This window comes from Heliangelus exortis, chromosome 7, assembly GCF_036169615.1.
Source record: "Heliangelus exortis chromosome 7, bHelExo1.hap1, whole genome shotgun sequence".
Classification (NCBI taxonomy): domain Eukaryota; kingdom Metazoa; phylum Chordata; class Aves; order Apodiformes; family Trochilidae; genus Heliangelus; species Heliangelus exortis.
Window position 1 is genome coordinate 15,461,345 of NC_092428.1, and position 12,511 is coordinate 15,473,855.

General features: G+C 55.6%; 1 protein-coding gene across 1 annotated transcript; it reads left to right on the top strand.

Annotated features, from left to right (window-relative positions):
• The first annotated feature begins 3,374 nt into the window (after window positions 1–3,374).
• On the top strand, window positions 3,375–12,038 carry CHST3 (carbohydrate sulfotransferase 3). Its single transcript, XM_071749016.1, has 3 exons — window positions 3,375–3,891; window positions 9,352–9,573; window positions 9,725–12,038. The coding sequence occupies exons 2-3, from the start codon at window positions 9,419–9,421 to the stop codon at window positions 10,953–10,955; spliced, it is 1,386 nt and encodes a 461-aa protein (XP_071605117.1). The 5' UTR covers window positions 3,375–3,891; window positions 9,352–9,418; the 3' UTR covers window positions 10,956–12,038.
• Window positions 12,039–12,511: the final 473 nt, after the last annotated feature.

Here is a 12,511-nt window from a genome sequence, read left to right on the forward strand (position 1 = left end):
GAGTTCTGCCTTCCGGTAGGGGGGGGGAGAAAGGAAGGCGGGGAGGGAGGGGGGGTGCAAACGCCCTTGTGAAGTTTCTGCAGGAAGGGGTTCCACACTGGTGCCTTCTTGGTCTCAACCCTCGGCCCGTGTGTCATGAGAGCTGTGCTCAGGGCTCCTGGCAGAGCTTTTCCTGAGAAGGTCAGGTATAGGTGATGGGTAGGCACAGTGCATTCTCCTGGAAAACTGGGCTTTTCTTTGGCTGGAGTGAGGCATTGCCTGCTTTTGCTTTGGGTCACAGGTAGCCTTGGTGCTTTGGGAAGGCTGTGCCCCTTGTTCCCAGCTCTGGGGTGATACACCCAGCCCTGGGGTGATACACCCAGCCCTGGGACAAAACTTCTCTCTCTTTAGAGGCAGATCTGGGCTGGCCAGTGCATGCTCTGTATGAGGACCTGTGCTGCATGAGAGTTCAGCAGGAGAATCCATAGGGCTTTACATTTTCCCATCCCTTTTGCTGGAGGAACTAGAGAAGGCAGAGACCTTCTTCTGACGTGGGTCCTGGTTCCCTAATCCAGCTCATGTGGCCAGAGAAGGTCCTCAGCCCAGCCCAGCACCAGCAGGGAGCAGCTTCCCCAGCAGAAAAATTCTGCCATTTGGAGTTCCATCTCCTGAAATCATGGCACCAAAGTCCATTGTTTCCCTGGATGTGTTTGCCAAATTCCCTCACACAAGAGAAAAGCGGGGTGTTGGAGACTCTTCTTGCAGCTGGCAGGTCATCCCCCTGCCATGCACCATCACCTCTCCAAGGGACATTCCAAAAACCAGCCCATCACAGTGCAGGCACGTAGCCACAAAAAGCAAAAGAGAGGCTGCCAACAGGTTTACAGCTTTCTGGGGAGCAAGAAATCAGTCCAAAATGAGTCTCTGCAGATTCAGCCTTGATGAAGCCTTCTCCATCTCATAAGCTTGGACAACAGGCATCCTTTCTATTTGTCTCATTTCCAAGCCACATCACAACTTCCTAGAAAGTAAAATCATGAAATGCATCCGGGTGCAGCCGCAGATCAGGGAAGAACTGGGTGTCCTTTGCACTGCAGCTTCCAGGCCACTTCCAGGTGCCCTGTCATGATGTCCTGCTGCCAGATGCCAGTGGACAGTGTATGAAGGGACTTTGGTACAGAATTTGACAGCACCTAAACTGCAGGCAGATTTCTAGGGAGACACTACCCCTGCTCTAACAAAGCAAAGATCAGTGAAGGCTTTTTTAAATCAGAGTTCAACCTGGTCACCGCCAGGTCATCAGCCTGGACTGATGGTGGAAAATGAGTGTCAGATGCCTTTATTTCCTGAAAACCCAGAGCTGCCTTGTTGCTATAGTGACACATCCCCCTTGCCTTGCTCCTGATGTCATTCTGGAGACCCTGCCATCAGGGTGTGTGTGCACACGCATGTGCAACACAGGGAGTGAGGAGGGGAGTTGCTGCTATTCTCTGGGAAGAGGAGTGGGTGATGAAGGGAATGTGATCCCACAGCTAGTTAAGGGAGGAGGAAACATAACTCTGCCTCTCCCGCCTCCTCTCTCGGCAGTTTGCAGGCAGGAGAAGGTACTTTTGTTCCTCCCTGTGGCAGCTTTACTTATTGATGGAGCGGAAAGGCGATCTCCATCTGTCTTGCTCCTTGTCTGTGCAGAGGAGACAGGGAGTACACACTGAGGCTCTGGACTTCAGCCCCCACTGTACCCCACACTCCTGTGGAAGGGCCCCTCCTCTGGTCCTGCCATCCCCCACCCCGCTACATCCCCCAGTAATACTGCAAAAGCATCCTACAAAGGCAGCAACACACAGCTGGTATGGCTGTGCCCCTCCCCACTGGCCTCGTTCTGCCCTCATCTCAAAACTATTAACATATGAGGGATGTATTTAGAATCATGGAATCATAGAATCTTTCTGGTTTGAAAAGACCTCTAAGATCACCAAGTCCCACCATCAACCCAACACCATCATGCCAACTAAACCATGTCCCAAAGTGCCATTTCTATGTATTTTTTAGTAGCTACAGGGGTGATGACTCCACCACTGCCCTGGTCAGCCTGTTCCAATGCCTGACCACTCTTCCAGTAAAGAAATTTTTCCTGATATCCAATCTAAATCTCCAGTTTGCACCAAGATATCCACTGTCCACAAAATCCAAGGCAGAATTCCCTGTTTCAATTGAAATAATGGGCATGGCACTTAGAAATGTTTTGAAACCCCACAAAACTCCTGAGGTATGCAGCCAGCCAGACTTATCCACTCTTTTTGACATGATTAACCTGACAGCCTACACAGGCCTCACCCAGCAAGCCCTAGGTTTTGCCTCATTTAGACAGAGTTTGCCAGACATTGCCCTTCTCCCAGTCTCCATCTGGGAGTCAGAGCCACAGCAGGGGTGTTACTGGAGTTACCACTCCCATTTGCAGCCCAGATCACACAGTGACCACATGCAGGATGCCAGCTACAACCAGAAAAAGTAGATGGGTGAACGGATGGATGGATGGATGGATGTAGGCTACACTATAAACATCACCCCCAGCCGTTCCTGTACTGATGTTTGCATACAAACTGGGCCACTAGCCTCACTTGCCTCTAAGCCACTCTGAGCATATCCACAACATCCCAGCATTAATACTTATCAATACCTATGTATTAATACATACATGTATAGCTTTCCACATGCTGGCATTTTGCATGTAGACCCAGACATGTCACCTTTGCCAATAGGAAGCTGTTAATGAGCTGTGCAGGTCATTGCACACGAAGGCCAAGAAAACCTGCCTTTTTTTTGCCCATGCCACATGCGTAGTGAAAAAAATATGCCAGGAATGCAAACCGAGGGCTGAAACTTTTTATGGGGACTATTTTTTTGGATCTGCCTCTGCCTGCAGAGCCAGATGTCTTTCAGCTCCTTAACATCTAATGTTACAGAGCTCTGAGGGAGCTGTGTGAATTTCTGCACATGAGCCAGGGTAGCAGTTTCTATGTGATTTAAATGCTCCATACCCTAATCCTGTCCCTATGGGGACAGTTACAGCAGGTGTCCCCAAAGCTCCTGGTCCTCTCCCAGCAAAATGCTCTGACTCCTCATCCTCCCCTGGCACATGGGTGGGTCCTCACTGGCATGGCACACCACAGTGTACAACTATCACAGTGTACAGACCCACCCACAGCTCCTGAACAGAGTTTGGTACTTTGGACTGACCCTGGAGCCAGTCTGGGCAAGGAATAAGGAGGAGGAGCCTTCCCATGCCTGCGACCATCCTTGTGGAGAAGATAGAGCCAGGTACCTCAGGTGGTGGGAGGGCTGAAGCTAGGGCACGGGAGACTGGGAGTGCATAGAAGGAGAAACCTTTTCCCCACAAGAACAGGCTGCCTGGAAAGGTTGTGCTGGCTCCATCCTTGGAGGTTTGCAGGATAAAATCCTGACCACTCTTTGAGAAGGAGGCCGGACAGTAGGAATCTTGTGCCCGCTTGGGGACTCACCTTGGACCTGGTGGAACGTAGCCCAGGGGTGTCTGCGCATCCCCTCTCCCATTCCCTCCTTCCCCAGTTCCCCGGGCAATCCCGGGGCTGGGGTGGGCGTCCCCCATTTTCCATCCTGTATGTCGGTCAGGCAGCGAGCAGGCAGCGGCGAGGGAAGGAGTGTAGGCAGAGGGGAGGCTGTCCCGGGGACCCTGCCCAGCTCCGCCCCGGGACCCGCCGGGACGTCTCCCCCCTTGCCCGGGAGGGAGGAAGGAAGGAAGGAAAAGAGGGAGGGAAGAGGGGAGGGAAAGAGGGAAGGAGGGAGGAGGATGACAGCACCGTGAAGAAAAGCAGGGGACTCGCTGCCTTCCCTCCTCCCGCACGGCAGGACCAGGAGAGCTCGCCCCGCAGCCGGGTAGGTGCAGATTTGGGGAGCGAAGGGGGGGGGGGGGGGGAGGTTGACCGGGAAAGACGGGGCTGGAACCGGGAGCGCAGCCGGGATTCGGGAGCGATGGGCAGCGGGAGGATGGCGGCGGAGGTCGGGCCTTTCTCTCCCGGCACGGAGGGGAGTTGCTGGAAGTTGGAAATGTGAGGAGACGCCACCAGACCGACCACCCCCTCAGGGCAATGGGGCGCGGGCCGGTCGGGGGGGCTCCGTAGCTGCGAAGCCCCAAGGCCTCCCTGCTTCTTTGTGCTTCCCTCCGGCCTCGGCTGCTCCTTTGTCTCCGTGCGGGGCCCCCAGGGAAAAAAAAAAAATTAAAAAAAAAAAAAAAAAGAGGGGGGGCGGCGAGATCTTCTGCTTGCACCGCTGAGCTTCTATAGGAGCCAAGCGCGTCTGAGTTGGAGCAAAACAGACTTTCTCACAACCATCCCGGAGTTGCATCATCCGGCTTGTCAGCCCCTACACCAGGGAGCAGTGGAAAGTTGTCCTCAGCCTTTCCCCTCCTGCCCCAGGGCTGCTGCTGGGGCAGCCAGGCCCTCGGCGGGATCCAGGAGCCAGTGGATTTTCTGCTGGAGCTGGAGCACCGGCGCCGTGTAACATCCCCAGGTGCCCAGACGGGACCTGGCTGACGTGAGGAAAGGACGGGGATTTAACTCTGTTATTTTGCCACATCTACTGAGCTGCTTCGATGTAAGACTCGTTTTCCCACCCCCGGTCTCCCTGCGCTGCCGGAACAGTTTGTATGTTCCCAGGGGCACCAGGGATTCACCATTCCCCTGGTGAACGTTTCACCACCAGTCCCTCCTGGAAGCCCCCACAGGGATAGAGACACCAGTCTCAGGGTGAAAGGGTAGAGGAGAACGGCACAGAGCGAGTGGTATCCCTGGTTCTTTGGGGTGGCTTTTGGGGAGGAACTTCCAGACTAGCGTGGAGAAGGAGCTGGGGGTGGTGGGAGGGACCAGGGTCTCGGCGCCCCAGAGAAAGGGCTCATTGAAGCAGGGACGGGCATTTGCGGTTCCCGGAGGGCGATGGCACGCACAGCAGCCGGCATTGTGCCGCCGGCACCGAGCAAACGGAGCCGGGCGGTCCTCCCGCCGGTCTTGGTGGTCTGCTCTCCAGATCCCCGCGCTGCCCGGCAGGTTTGGTCACGCACATTTGCTGTGGGTGGTGCTGCAAAACCCACCCCACCAGCATCCGCGGCTGCCAGCAAGTTGGTTGCAAGGTCATAGGTTCGCTCACGAGCTCAGCTGGACCCCAGTGAAATCCCATCATTTTCACCAAGGGTTCAGGCAGCAGTGGCAGTAACTCTCTTCTCTCCTGGATTAGGAGAAAACACATCTCTTTGGACAATACCCAAGGTGAGGGAGAGCAGAGCCCTGTCTGTCCTGGCCACAAAGCCTGGGCTGGACCTGTCATGGGTCCTCTAAATTCCTTCTGTCCAAAAAGGACAGGAGGAGCAGGTACGGCTCATCTGGGTCATGGCAGATCTCAGTGTGCTGCCTCGGGGGGATAATAAATAATTGGACAGAAGATGACCTGGTGCACCTGGAGTCTGAGAGCACATACAATGAAAAACAAGTAATTTAAGCAATGCTACTACTGCTAAGCACAACCTCTCATCTTTAACCTCACCTGCAGGCTTCATGTCCCTAAGCTGGCTTTGCCCAGTTAAGAGGAGAGCAGAGGACCAAGCCAAGGCAGGTTGAAGGACCAAGGGGCAAAGCTGGTAAGGGAAGGAGAGGAGGAGACACAAACTTTGCTTTTGCCTTAACTTGAGCAGTCCAACAGAACTTTGTATTCCCAAATTTCTCCTCTGACGGGCAGTTTCCAAGCTTAAATTTGATGAAGCTTGAGGCTATTCTAGGCAACTTCATAAACACTGTAGGAGGTGACTTCTCCCCTGCCCCTCCCCCTCCTTTTTTTAGCTTGAATACACATGTTTTAAGCAAAAAAATACCTGCCTGGGAAGCCTCTTTAGCTGCTCCAGAGGGGCAAACTGAAGCGGTACCTTGCTTGTGCCATGCTTTGGAGAAGAGCCAGAGGCAGAATGGAAATTGCTAGGAGATGAAAGAGGGAAGTATTAGTGCTTGTTTCCCAAGGCTAGCCTCAGGAGGAAGTCAGGAGCGGAAATAGTGGATAGAGTAAATACAGAAGGAGCTCAGGGCTCAGGGTGGGTGTGTTGGATTGTTGTTTGGGTTTTGTTTTTTGTTTTTTTTTTCCAGGTTGCAGACAAAGAGCAGCAGGAAAAGCAGATAAGGTCCTGGACCTCATTTCTTTGTTGTTGTGCCTCTGTGTTTTGCTGGCTTGCTCTGCTGCTCTTGATCTGATGAAGCAAAGAATTGTGGAGGAAATTACTCTGGGGACAACAAGCTGAGCTGCAGGTCCCCATGGGCAGGGATGTGTGGGGGCAGACAGGGGGGCTGAATGGACAGAGGCACTATGGGCAGGGAGGGACGGAGCTTGCAAGTAGGTGTTTCACCACCGTTCCTCAACCAGGAGCTCAGTTGTTGCCTGTTGAGTCACTGGAGGAAAATGTGATTTCATCCAGTTGCACCTCCAGCTGGCTTCCCCCGACAGCCCGCAGGCATCTTTCCTTTCCTGGATCCCACCCAATAGGTGTTTGAGACAGCTGGAGGAGGGAGATGAGAGCCCCAAGGCTTTGTGAAAGACCCTCCCTCCCCCAGCTTTCTGCCTGTGGAGGCCAAAAACTTCCACCTCTCTCTCCTAGGGCAGGTGAAATGCCCCACAGAAGGGTGGTGAGAGCATCCCTTTCTTCCTCATCTGGCATCTCCCAGTTCTTCCTTCTGTCCTTCCTTATTGCCGTGTCAGAGTTAACTTGCTAGTAGTGGGTGATATCCGTGGGAGCAGCTTTGCAGGGGAACAAAACCCCTGTCACCACTCAAAGGAAAAATCCCCTTTGCTTGCTTTGGCTCAGCTGGGAAATCCTCAAAGCCTTTTATCATCTCGACAGTGGGAATTGTCTCTGTCCTTGCTCAGTGTAGGATGGGAAAAGGCAGGGAGCAGCTCCAGGGGAGTCCCCTGGAGCCATGCCTGCCACCTCCTGGGGTGTCTCAAATTTAGTGCTCATGGAAATTTTTCCACCTTGCTTCGAGATGTGCAAAGTAAGGGAAGAGAGATGACCAGATGCTGCTGGAGATGATGTCTGTCTGCTCACACTTGCAGGTACACATCCCCTGGGAGCAGGCGCTGGTGGCAGCATCCCTTGGGCTCTCCTGGCAGCAGCAGGGAGCCATCCCTGCACCCCCCATCCCGGCGGGAAGCCCCCGGGGCACACAGAGCAGCTCTGTTCCCGGCTCACAAAGGCAGGCTTGTGGCTTGCTGCCTGCCCTGGCCAGGCTCTGCCGTGCTGGCCCCAGTGGGGAAGAGCTTCAGGATGCTGAGCAGCCCCCACCACCCTCACTGGGTCATCCGCATGTTCCCCAGCCCCACGGCTCAGCCCTCCAACGATCCCCACACCTCCCGCTGCCCCATGGGTCCCGGGCAGGACCCATTTGCAGCTAGCTGTTTATTTAATGAATTATGTCTGCCCTGGGCCTGTGAATCAGGGTTTCTCTGTGTCATCCCTGTGAATAATTCCTAGTCTGTACATTGTTTGTGGTCTGGGGACATTAGAGGGGGGAGAATCCTAAGCTAGCTTCACTCAGGGTCTTTGTCCAATCAAGCAGCTGCATTCCATCCCCCTGGCATGGGTGCTCCAGGCAGCAAGGGGGGATGAGGGCAGGGACACAGGCAATAGCCACCACTGCTCCTTGGGATGCCACCATCCCAAAAGTCCTTTGCAGCTGTCAGGGTTTAAGGGAAGTAAACAGATGACAGATCTGCTGGGAGACATGGCTGAGGGCTTTGTATATTTTATTTCTTCTCTTGGTTGCTCAAATACTCCGACAAGTCCTGTCATCACAAGGGCACAGAGCAGGACCAAGGAGGGGGAGACTTGAAGGGGAGGAGCTGCAGAAGGCACCTGCCCAGCTGCTGGCCTGTCCCTGAGGACTGGCGTGCTGACAAACTAAACCAACAGAGCTGTTAAACACAAACATGTACATGTGCCCCGGGGATGTTGATGCCACTCACTGCCAGGGAAAGGGGGGGACCAAGGGGAGTTGGGAGCCTCCAGGGCTCTCCAAGTTCTCTGCATACCACTGAAGCTCCAGTTTCCTGGGAACATGGGGGTAGGTGTCTCTTTTTAGCAACTTTTGCTGGGAAGGAGGTGGCTCAAAGCCAAGTTCCAGGAGCAGAGTGGTCCTGGTCCTCCTAGAGACTGGGCCAGCTGGGATGCTGCCCTGGCCAAGGGATTGCATCCTGCTTCCTCTGACTGCTTTCCTGAGGCTGTCCCCCCTCTTTCCAGTGGGAGAGGCATACAGCGAGTATTACCAAAAAAATGCACATTTTGGCACCAGACAGTACTGAGGAAGTTTGGGTGTGATGCAATGCCTGGCAGGGCTTCCCCACTCCACACCCTGCTGGGGGCTGCCCAGACCACCACTCAGATAAGCATCTGCCCACTGCCAAACCCAAGGGTGCCCTGAAGAATCAGGCTCTGCTGCCCTCGCCCCCTCCCCCAATAACCCCTAAATCAAGGGCGGGGCAGGTCATACTGGCAGGAGCCAAAACAAAGCTAAATAAATTTTCCTGAGTCATGGAAAGTCTGGCTGGGAAACTGGGACAAGTGAATGGCATCACTCATGCTGCCAGGTATGCAAATGAGATAGCCCTGAAGCCCGAGGCAGGTAGATTTGCACATGTATGACACATGCTGGGGACCTGCCCTGGAGTCCTGAATAGCAGCTTTGGCCCCAGACCTTCATCATGTCCCAGCTGGGACCTGAGTGCAACTCAGAGATGGTCCTGCCACCACCTTGATTTTGCCAGTTCTAGGAGGAAGAAGAAGAGGAGGGCTGCAGAGGAGAGGGTTCACTGGCAGGGGGATGCTCAGTCTGACAGCGGGTTTTGCACCCTGTGCTGAGTGGACACACCATTACTTTGATTGGTTTCTTTTTAGAAAAAGCCCCAGGAGCATTTTGAGCCCCAAGCAGGACTGGCAGTGGCGGCAGCAGCAGCAGCAGCATTTTCCAGCCTGACATCGTTTCTGGAGACCCTCTGGGTTTCATTTTCATGGCTGAGCAGCAGCCACTGCCACAGGAAGGCAGAAGCCCCGTGGCAGAAGCTGACACCCTCCTCCTTCCAGAGTCTGGGAGCCACAATGCCACGATGTCCTGTTGAATAGATGTATTTTGGGAAAGGGGCACGCAGCCAACAGGGACTTCTCCTCGAGGGTCGGATAGGAGCAGTAGAGAGGAGCCCTTCTCTCTTTGCCACTCTTGTCAAGACTTTGTTTGTCATCCCTTGTGGGAAGGGTCAGCCTTGACCCCTGCCTGCTCCCCAGCACAGCACTGACCCTCCTTCTCCCCACAGGCAGGACTGATGGGGCAGAGGATGTCAGGCAGCTAGCCCAGGACACCCCCTGGCAGGTGGGAGGGACATGTGCTTCCCCCTCCCAATGGAGATCCGACGCGCTTTGCCCCAGGATCTCCGGGAGCTGCTGCACTGCCTGAAGATGAGGAGCAAGTACGCCATCCTGCTGGTCTTTGTCATTGGCCTCGTCATCATTGAGAAGGAGAACAACTTCATCTCCAGGTAAGCAGGGGGCACCTAAGCCACCCATGCTTTTAATGCATTATGTCCCCTACATACTCAGCTCCTGTGAAGCAGGAGGCCCCCTGGAATCCCTTGCTGGGACATGGGGGTGGTCGTGCTCCTCTCCAGGCTAGGTTGTATCTCCCTGCAGGGTGTCAGACAAGCTGAAGCAAGCCCCACAGGCACTGGCAGAGGCCAATGGCACAGAGGCCAGCCCGGCACCGGCTGAGAACGGCTCGCTGGCCTCACTACGAGAGCTGGATGCCGCCTTCTCCCACTTGAGGTCCCACTTGCACAATGTCACCCTGCAGCTGGTTGGTGAGGGGGACCCTGGGCCACGGCGACATGTCCTGCTGATGGCCACCACCCGCACTGGCTCCTCTTTTGTGGGCGAGTTCTTCAACCAGCAAGGCAGCATCTTCTACCTCTTTGAGCCCCTCTGGCACATTGAGAGGACGGTGACCTTTGAGCCAGGGGGATCCAACGCGGTAGGCTCAGCCCTGGTTTACAGGGATGTCCTCAAGCAGCTGCTTCTCTGCGACCTCTACATCTTGGAGAGCTTCATCTCACCAGCCCCTGAGGGCCACTTGACACCCTTCATGTTTCGGCGAGGCTCCAGCCGCTCGCTCTGCGAGGAGCCTGTCTGCACCCCCAGCGCCAAGAAGGTCTTTGAGAAGTACCACTGCAAGAACCGCCGCTGCGGCCCCCTCAACATCACCCTGGCTGCTGAAGCGTGCCGGCACAAGCAGCACGTGGCCCTGAAGACTGTGAGAATCCGGCAGCTGGAATTCCTGCAGCCGCTGGTGGAGGACCCTCGGCTGGACATGCGCATCATCCAGCTGGTACGGGACCCCCGGGCTGTCCTGGCCTCCCGCATGGTGGCCTTCTCCGGCAAGTACGAGACCTGGAAGAAGTGGGCGTCTGAAGGGGAGGCTCCTCTCCATGAGGAGGAGGTGCAGAGGCTGCGGGGGAACTGTGAGAGCATCCGTCTGTCAGCAGAGCTGGGGCTGCGGCGGCCGGGCTGGCTGCGGGGCCGTTACATGCTGGTACGCTATGAGGACGTGGCGCGGGCGCCCTTGCAGAAGGCAGAGGAGATGTATCGCTTTGCCGGGCTCCCCCTCACCCCCCAGGTGGAGGAGTGGATTGGCAAAAACACCCAGGCGCCCCGCGACAGCAGCGGCGTCTATTCCACCCGGAAAAACTCCTCCGAGCAGTTCGAGAAGTGGAGGTTCAGCATCCCCTTCAAGCTGGCACAGGTGGTGCAGGACGCCTGCGCCCCGGCCATGCGGCTCTTCGGCTACAAGCTGGCCAGTAGCCCGGCTGCCTTGGCTAATCGCTCCTTCAGTCTGCTGGAGGAGGCACAGCCCTCCTGGGTCACATAACAGTGGGGGGGGGACAGCAGCAGGGGGCAATGAGGGGCTGTGGCTGTGCTCCCAGCCAGCCCCAGAGGAGAACCAGGGAGGTCCCTGCTCCTGGAGATGCTCCTTGTTGCTGCCAGGTGGAAATCGGCAGCCCCAGGAGTGGGACCACCCTGGCAGAGCTGGTCCCTGGGTCCCACAGAGCATGGATTACACAGTTTCTCTGGGAAAGGGGAAATCACAATGCTGAGGGGAGGTGGGTTTGGCACTAGGACCACCTCCCCAGCACCAAGGAAGAGGCGGGTGAGGGCAAGCAAAGGGCAACAACCAAGCACCTCCAAGTTGCCGCTCCACCCCAGCTAGAACAAGGCAAGGACAAGACTCCTGTGGTGCCTGCAAGGACCCAGACCCCAGAGGCTTTACTGGTTTAGTGCCTTCATACACCAGCACAGACTGGAAACTGCCCCAGAGGCAATGCGAGGGCAGGACTTGCCCATAGAGCCCCAGATGACACTTGGGCTGCAATGAAATGAGGTGATTTTGTGGTTTGGTGCTCTTCAAAGTTTGGTTTGCGGGTTGTTTTTTCCCCTTTTTCCCACGTATTTGCATACCAGGATCACCAGGTGAACTTATTTATTAATTACATTAAAAAGAGGGGGAGGTAGGGGGAGGCAAAGCCCAAAAATCCAAGCAGCACAACCAAGTACTGCAAAGAAACTGAGAAGCACACAGAGCTGAGGTGGCAGAAGTCAGATTTCATCTGGAGAGCACCACAAGCTCTGACACAGGATCCTAGGAAAGATCCAACAGGCCAAAACCCCACCAGAGCCCCAGAAGAGTGTGGCTGGTGCTGGGGCTGCACCCATCCCTGGGTCTCTGCTGGAAGATGGTTGGACGTATTTAATTAAAAACAAAAATAGAACAGCACCAAGTCCAAAGCATCTCCTATCTCCTGGGTGTTCATGTGTGGCCCCCATCCCAGAGGAGGTGAGGGGGCCCCAGAGATACTTCCCAACAGCACCTGGTAGAGGCGTGGGGAGTTTGTTCAGCCTGGAGCTGAACCATCCCCTCCCATTCACATTTAGTGAATTAAAATGCCTATTTTTAGCCTGATTTCCAGCGCATTCTTTTGCTCCCCGTGCATTTGGGGTGACGGCAGCCACCCAAGGGAGAAGCCAGGCATTTTGGTGGAGGGTTGTCTCTCTGCCTACAACTTGCTGGGGAGACCCGAGGGGTTCCTGCTGCCCCCTGGGCTTGGCCAGCAGCCCCACATTGCCTCTCCCAAGCCAGAGCTGTCAACCAAAAGCAAAAGTAAGTAAAACACAGCAGCTGGCCACAGCTGGGCAGAGTTTCTGCTGGAGGAGAGCAGGCAGAGGGGGTGGGGGGGGGGACACGCCAGGGCTGCAACGAGCGAGCTGACAAAAGCCGTGTTTTTGACCCAAGAGGAAGAGAACAGAGGCGGCATTGAGGAGCAGGGGCCGGCCAGCGGGGAGCAGCCTCGCCGGAGCCCTGGGTGGCTGGGGAGGGAGGTTTGCCGAGCACGACTGCCTCGCTGGCCGGGCAGCATCTGGCTTCAAGGT